The sequence below is a fragment of the Scyliorhinus canicula genome, chromosome 4, assembly GCF_902713615.1.
Source record: "Scyliorhinus canicula chromosome 4, sScyCan1.1, whole genome shotgun sequence".
NCBI lineage: Eukaryota > Metazoa > Chordata > Chondrichthyes > Carcharhiniformes > Scyliorhinidae > Scyliorhinus > Scyliorhinus canicula.
Genome location: NC_052149.1, coordinates 163,541,520 through 163,550,194, shown reverse-complemented (window position 1 = coordinate 163,550,194; position 8,675 = coordinate 163,541,520). Strand labels below are relative to the sequence as shown.

At 44.1% G+C, this 8,675-nt stretch overlaps 1 protein-coding gene across 1 annotated transcript; it reads right to left on the bottom strand.

Annotated features, from left to right (window-relative positions):
* Positions 1-1,087: 1,087 nt before the first annotated feature.
* LOC119964172 (gastrotropin-like) lies at positions 1,088-4,094 on the bottom strand. The gene is made up of 4 exons (XM_038793461.1): positions 3,969-4,094; positions 2,457-2,632; positions 1,318-1,407; positions 1,088-1,231 (listed from the first exon to the last, which is right to left on the bottom strand). Exons 1-4 carry the CDS (start codon positions 4,033-4,035, stop codon positions 1,178-1,180), a joined length of 387 nt encoding a protein of 128 aa, XP_038649389.1. The 5' UTR covers positions 4,036-4,094; the 3' UTR covers positions 1,088-1,177.
* Between the last annotated feature and the right edge of the window lie 4,581 nt (positions 4,095-8,675).

Genomic DNA, 8,675 nt, shown 5'->3' with positions numbered 1-8,675 from the left:
AAGGAGGCCATTCAGCCCATTGTGTCTGCACTGACCCTCTGAAGGAGAACCCTATCTAGGCCCATGCCCCCACCGTGTCCCCTCAACCCAGTAATCCCACCTAATCTTTTGGACACAAAGGGCAATTTAGCATGGCTAATCCACATAACCTGCTCATCTTTGGACTGAGGGAGGAACCAGACCACCCAGAGGAAACCCACGTAGACACGGCGTGAATGTACAAACTCCGCAGAGACAGTCGCCCAAGGCTAGAATTCAACCCGGCTCCCTGGTGCTGTGATGCAGCAGTGTTAACCACTGTGCCACCATGCCACCCAGAATGAGGATCAAAACCCATGGTGATGGCACCAATCAGATCCACACTGACCCCCCACCCCCACAAGGAGTCCGTTGCTGTGGCAACATATATGTTTTACATGCATGTTATAACTTGAAGCTATGGATAGTGACGATCAAGGTTCCAATTTCATACGATCGCATAGCTGACCAGGAATTTTGCATGCTCTTAACACCGACTATTAGCTATGTTGAAGGATTTAAATATTGATACTCCACAATTTTGACCTGGTTATGAACATACCTTCGTTGGACCTCAAGTCCAGGATTGGGACTTGACCTTGGTTTTGATTCAGGGCACCCCCTTGAAGCCTATTTTTGCTCTGTAATTTGTTAGGATACTGGACCAGACCCCAATTTCTGTTCAGATACCGGACGAGAAACTTCCTCCTCCTGCTTATAAAGGTGATATTCGTACTGGGTTACATCTCAAAGTATATTGGCTGCCCTCCAGTATCTTAGTCAACTGCCATTATTCGTGTGCCAGCCAATCTTTGACTTTTGAGTGAGCACAATCCTGTCCTCAAACACTATCCACTTTTCAGGAATTGACTAATCCAATGTGGTGTGAGGGTCGAATTAGGGATATTTCTAGTCCACCCTCCGTGGCTCAGTTCAATACTGACCACTGCAATTACCAGACGCGAGTATTGGGATTGACCTGTAGTACCTCTGTATGGAAATATAAGGCGGTTGTGTGGCATATGATTCAATTCTATTGTATAGTTAAGAAAACAAATCAACAGCACTCAAATTGTTATCCTTTTATTATAAAACAGACAGGTGAAATGTATAGTGATACATTTTAAATTTCCAAATGGGTAACTGGAGTTTTGCTGTCTCAGGCAATTTTCTTGCTAATTCTCTTGTAAGCAACACCGCTGCATGTGGAGGTCTGCCAGGAAAAGAAATTAAGCAAATTAGCAGATGGCCATTTTTCAGCGACCATATTGAGTTCATTTTCTAACTGGAGACACTTACCTCAACAAGATTTGCTCCTTCAATCTCTGAAGTATGGTGATAGTTTGGAAAGTCACAAACTATCTTATTTCCTTCCATTTGAACTGTTGCCTGATTTTGAACAAAAGGAAAACTAGATTCAGCACTCAGTTGAGCATTTGTGATTTTGACATTCAATCTCACAACAAAATGGCACTTCCCTTATTTATTTAGATCAACTCGGCCATGCGTTACTAAAACTAAAACCAGAAGAGATGGATTTACAACTCTTAAAACTTCTCCCTCGGATGAGAGATGCAGAGATGATCTTTTTAAAAAATAAATTTAGATTACCCAATTCATTTTTTCCAATTAAGGGGCAATTTAGCATGGCCAATCCATCTAACCTGCACATCTTTTACGTTGCGGGGGCGAAACCCACGCAAACTCGGGGAGAATGTGCAAACTCCACACAGACAGTGACCCAGGGCCGGGATCGAACCTGGGGCCTCGGCGTCGTGAGGCAACAGTGCTAACCTCTGCGCCATTGTGCCGCCTGCAGAGATGATGTTCAATACAGAATTTTAAAAGTGGATTCCAAGTTTTGTCTTGTATTTTGGGGAGAAGCTAAATTATGTTGCGGCCCTCAAGGATAAATATTAGAACCATATCATTAATTTTAACTAGCTTTTCCCTTCCTGTAGGCACTGACTTGTATTGGGGCACCGTCTTACAGGCATTGCCCTTCGGAAACTAGATAGTGGGTGGTCATTAAATATTTGACCATAGGATGCAATATAACTGAGCTCAATACTACCTTCACATGATTCCCATGCATGCAAATTACCAGTATGTATTATTGAATGAAAATCTTGCCTGAAATTTCTCCCCTTTAGCCAAACAGCTCTGGTCACATAGCTCAGCAGAAGCTAATAAAAGTTCACTTTATTAACAAGGGTTATATTCGGACTAAATGACCAAGCAGAAATGGCTAACCTGGCGGAGTCCCGAACACTCAAGTCCACTTCCCTCTGTTCAGGAGGTAGACATTTTGCATGATGACTTTTTAAAAGTGTTATTTCTAAATCCTTTGTTTGCTCATAATATCTGACTGTTTAATTAATGGAATACTGAAATAAGCCCAACGCTTTCTGTACAACAGAGACATTTTCCAAGCTCACCTTGAATTTCTTGCCATCCATAGTTTCCATCTCTGATTCCTGGCCAATCACAAACGTGTTCTTCATGGTTTTACCTCCCGGATAAACTTGGGACCAAGTAAAATTATTTCCATTTTGGGTCACTTCAGTGATTACCTTGGCATTCCTTCCCTTCTCAATGATATCAGCAGAATATTCTGGAGGTAAATAACTAGTGTATCAGGTTTGTTGTCAAATCCAACCTCCAGTTTCTTTGTATCTAAGCGCGTCTTTCCGTATTATAGAATGTTGCTGCTTTTTTGGGCCATTCAAGTGCACCAAATAATTTTTCTAAGCTGTTGTTCAAATCCTTAACCAGGTCGTGCCTCACATTTTGTAAGCAAAATCAACGTAACACAAGGTTAAAGGAAAAGAGATGTTATTATTGAGAAAACAATGGTTAGAGCAGTAATGTCCGGGGTGGGGGACATTACTTTTGGTTCAATCTGATTTACACTGACCGGATGGATTCCAAAGCAAATTGGTCAAATTTGCAGATGAGTGTAGCAAAACGTGACAGGGCCAAACAATGAGAGATTAATCTTAATTCAGATAAGCATAAAATACTGCATGTAAGGTTGCAAAGTGGATTATAAAAATACCCCAAATATGATGTTGAATCGGTTGAGGATGAACGAGACCTCGAAGTCTAAATTGGACTCCAACCAATGCAGCGCATGCGCGGTTGCCGTCTTCCCCTCCGTTGCCCCGCAAGACATGGTGGCTTGATCTTGCGGGGCGACGGAGGGAAAAGAGTGCGTCTTTTAGAGACGCCGGCCCGACGATCGGTGGGCACCGATCGCGGGCCAGCCCCCTCCTGAGCACGTCCATGGTGCTCGATCCTCCCTCTGCCCCCCACAGGCCCCACATGCAGCTGTCGTGCGATGTTCACGCCGGCAGCGACCAGGTGTGGTTGGCGCCGGCGTGAACCGGTCGGGTTCGGCAGGCCGCTCGGCCCATCCGGACCGGAGAATTGCCGGTTGCCGTTAGAAACGGCGAGCGGCGATTCTCCGAGAGGCCTGTCGCAAAACGACACGCCATTTTGGGGGGGTGGGAGAATTGCGTGGGGATGCCAGGGCGGCGTGGCATGATTCGCCCAGCACTCCCGCGATTCTCCCACCCGGCGTGGGGGTCGGAGAATCGCGCCCAATTTGCTGTTGATCCACAATAACTGAAACAATAGTTGAACAGAAGCTGTGATCAAATTAGACCCTCCCCAGCAACCTCTGGGGCACATTTGTGTTGCAGTCAGTACAATATCTGCTGCACCTCGTGTTTGTTTGTACTTCCACCCAGTAACAAATCACCATTCATATTGCTGTATGTGTTCCTTGTAAGAAAGCAGCTTTAAAAAAAAATCTCAAGATCCTTCACAATGAAGTTCAGCTCAGTAAAGCTATTAAGACCAACATTTTCAGAATTAACATAATTAGTAACATCATTTATTACAACATTGTTTGACTAAAACTATTACAGTTAATTAGTGTAACTTACTCAGGACCTTCATAAACTCATCGTAGTTTTCCTGACTTGCAACTTCATACTTGCCGGAGAAAGCCATAATGATAGAGCTGGGATCAGGCACTCAGTGAGTTTGTAAATAAAGAAACCAGTGAATACAGTGACCAGCCTGCCTGTAATTTATACTCATGGAGCAGTCACACCCTTATGATTTATTAACCACATTTTTATATTCATGTGTGTGATATAAGGCAATTACATAATTTTTATGGCATAAAATGTACAATGCTCTGGAAATGTCATTGACATAGATGTCGTTGTCCTTGATGTGAACTGTACTAAAGATGGACTCATCTATCTTTGTAAAAGCAGGTAAAGGTTGTAAATGCACAGCAGGGTAACTAAAGGACAGGCAGAAAAGACAGTGCTAGGAAATGGTCCTTCATCAGAACTCTATTGGAACAGAACACACAGATATTCATCATTCATTCCCTAGAATCATGGAAAGATAGAATTATACAGCACAGGAGGAGGTTAACATCCCGTCTTGCCTATATTGACTCTTTGAACTACCTCTTCCCTATTCTTCCCCATAGCCCTGCAAACTAAATGACCACCGCCTGGGTTTTCAAGGTCAATTCTGATGTCTTGCTAAAAACTTCACAAGCACTTTATAATTTTGGAAGGTGATCAGCAGCAGGAACCCTGGGTTGTAGTTACTCTTGATGGTCTGTGGGGGCATCACTGTAGACATCCCAAACTGAGGTCAGTGAACGTAGCACAGAGCAAGAGTCAAACCAGGAACCCCTTTGTGCATCTGGCTCAGCTAAATAACATATTTCTAATATAAAACTGCTGGGGTGGATATTAGTAATAATAATAATCTTTATTATCACAAGCAGGCTTACATTAACACTGCAGTGAAGTTACTGTGAAAATCCCCAAGTCGCCACATTCCGGTGCCTGTTCAGATACACAGAGGGAGAATTCAGAATGACCAATTCAGCAATTCCCCAGGGTTTTATTCAAGTGTTGGACAGTTATTCAGTTATTGCTCATTATGCTTACACACACCTCCATCCACATACACACATACCTCCATCCAATTACACACATACCTCCACACACATACATACACATCTCCACACACACATCCACTCACACACACACACACACACACCCCAACAAATCCACCCCCCACACGCAGCCCACAAAGATACTCCCCGCACATTATGCACACACCACGCACACACTCACCCATACCCCACATAAGTTGAATTCAGGGAGTTAGGAGTTAAACTAAAAAGTGGGACCTCAAAGGTAGTAATCTCAGGATTGCTACCAGTGCCACAAGCTAGTCAGCGTAGGCATGTCAGGATAGATAGAATGAATGCGTGGCTCGAGAGATGGTGCAAGAGGGAGGGATTCAAATTCCTGGGGCATTGGAACTGGTTCTGGGGGAGGTGGTATCAGTACAAACCAGACGGTCTGCACCTGGGCAGGACTGGAACCGATGTCCTGGGGGGGTGTTTGCTCGAGCTGTTAGGGAGGGTTTAAACTAATGTGACAGGGGGATGGGATCCGATATAGAAGTCAGAGGAAAGTAAAATGGGGCCAGAAACAAAAAGTAGTAAGGGGGAAATTGTAAGGCAGAGAAGCCATAGTCAAAAATCAAAGAGGGCCACAGTACAGGGTACAGTGACTGAGGAGAGTGTGAAAAGGGAGGTGGCCAATGCAGGATTCAGGGCGTTGTACCTAAATGCGCGCAGTATATGGAACAAGGTAAATGAGCTTGTTGCGCACATTGAAATTGGCCGGTACGATGTTGTAGGCATTACAGAGACGTGGCTGCAAGGGGATCAGGGCTGGGATCTAAATATGCAAGGATATATGTCCTATCGAAAGGACGGGCAGATGGGCAAAGGGGACGGGGTTGCATTGTTAATAAGGAATGAAGTTAAATCAATAGCAAGGAGCCATATAGGATCAGAAGGCATAGAATCTCTGTGGGTAGAGTTGAGGAATCACAAAGGTAAAAGACCCTGATGGGAGCTATGTACAGGCCCTAGCAATAGTCAGGATGTGGGGCAGAAAATAAATCAGGAGATAGAAAAGGCATGTAAAAAAGGTAATATTACAATAATCATGGGGGACTTCAATCTGCAGAAGGACTGGGAAAATCAGGTTGGTAGTAGATCCCAAGAAATAGAATTTGTGAACTGTCTAAGAGATGGTTTTTTGGAGCAGCTTGTGACAGCGCCTACGAGGTAATAGGCAATTCTGGATTTGGTGATGTGTAATGAGGCAGACTTGATTAGGGAACTTAAGGTGAAGGAACCCTTAAGAAGCAGTGACCATAATATGATAGAATTTACCCTGCAGTTTGAGAGGGAGAAGTTGCAATCAGATGTAATGGTATTGCAATTAAATAAGGGTAACTACAAAAACATGAGGGAGGAGCCGGCCAGAGTTGATTGGAGAAAGAGCCTAGCAGGGACGACAGTGGAACAGCAATGGCAGGAGTTTTTGGGGGTTATTAGGGAGGCATAACAGAAATTCATCCCAAGGAGGAGGAAACATGCTAAGGGGAGGACAAGGCATCCATGGCTGACGAGGAATGTCAAGGACAGCATAAAGACTAAAGAAAAAGCATACAAAATGCTGAGATTAATGGGAAACCAGCAGATTGGGAAGCCTTTAAAACCAGAGGACAACTAAAGAAGCAATAAGGGAGAAGATGAAGTACGAGGGCAAGCTAGCTAGTAATATAAAGGAAGATAGGAAGAGATTTTTTCAATATATAAAAAGTAAGAGAGAGGCAAAAATAGACATTGGACCACTAGAAAATATGGCAGGAGAAGTAATAATAGGAAACAAAGAAATGGCAGACGAACTGAATAGTTACTTTGCATCAGTCTTCACGGTGGAAGACACCAGTGGGATATCAGAGCTCCAGGAGAACCAGGGGACAGAGGTGAGTGCAGTGACCATTACTAAGGAGAAGGTTCTGGGGAAACTGAAAGGTCTGAAGGTGGATCAGTCACCTGGACCGGATGGACTACACCCCAGGGTCCTAAAAGAGATAGCTGAGGAAATTGTGGAGGCATTAGTGATGATCTTTCAGGAATGACTGGAGGCAGGAAGGGTCCCAGAGGACTGGAAAGAGGCTAATGTAACACTGCTGTTTGAGAAGGGAGGGAGGCAGAAGACAGGAAATTATAGGCCGGTTAGCCTGACTTCGGTCATTGGTAAGATTTTAGAGTCTGCTATTAAAGATGAGATCTCGGAGTACTTGGAAGTGCATGGTAAAATAGGACTGAGTCAGCACGGCTTTCTCAAAGGGAGGTCGTGTCTGAAAAATCTGTTAGAGTTCTTTGAGGAGATAACAAGGAATTTAGACAAAGGAGAACCAGTGGATGTGATTTATTTAGATTTCCAGAAGGTCTTTAACATGGTGCCGCATAGGAGACTGTTAAATAAGTTAAGAGCTCATGGTGTACAGGTTAAGATCCTGGCATGGATAGAGGATTGACTGACTGGCAGAAGGCAGAGAGTGGGGATAAAGGGGTATTTTTCAGGATGACAGCCGGTGACTGGTAGTGTGCCTCAGGGGTCTGTGCTGGGACCACAACCTTTTACAATATACATTAATGATCTGGAAGAAGGTACTGAAGGCACTGTTGCTAAGTTTGCAGATGATACAAAGACCTGTAGAGGGACAGGTAGTATTGAGGAAGCAAGGGGGCCGCAGAAGGACTTGGACAAGCTAGGAGAGTGGGCAATGAAGTGGCAAATGAAATACAATGTGGAAAAGTGTGAGCTTATGCACTTTGGCAGGAGGAATCTAGGCATAAACTATTTTCTAAATGGGGAAATGCTTCGGAAAGCAGAAGCACAAAGGGACTTAGGAGTCCTTGTTCACAAAATGTTAATGTGCAGGTTCAGTCAGCAGTTAAGAAGGCAAATGCAATGGTAGCATTCATGTCAAGAGGGCTAGAATATAAGACCAGGGATGTACTTCCGAGGCTGTATAAGGCTCTGCTCAGACCCCATTTGGAGTATTGTGAGCAATTTTGGGTCCCATATCTAAGGAAGGATGTGCTGGCCTTGGAAAGGGTCCAGAGGAGGTTCACAAGAATGATCCCTGGAATAAATAACTTGTTGTATGAGGAACGTATGGGTCTGTATTCGTTGGAGTTTAGAAGGATGAGAGGGGATCTTATTGAAACATACAAGATACAGCGAGGCCTGGATAGAGAGGATGTGGAAAGGATGTTTCCACTTGTAGGAAAAACTAGAACCAGAGGACACCATCCCAGATTAAAGGGATGATCCTTTAAAACAGAGATGAGGAGGAATTTCTTCAGCCAGAGGGTGGTGAATCTGTGGAACTCTTTGCCGGAGAAGGCTGTGGAGGCCGATTCACTCAGTGTCTTTACGACAGAGATAGATAGGTTCTTGCTTAATAAAGGGATCAGGGGTTATGGGAAAAGGCAGGAGAATGGGGATGAGAAAATATCAGCCATGATTGAATGGTGGGGCAGATTCGATCAGCCAAGTGGCCTAATTCTGCTCCTATGTCTTATGGTCTTATGACTCCATTCCTCTCCTTAACAACCACCTCTTTCTTCTTCTTTCTCATTCTTTCTTTTCCCTCCTTCTTCAATCCACTTCTGATTTATCCTTGCATTATGGAGGGTAAGGTATGAGGAGACCAATCAGAAGTGGGCAGCACGATAG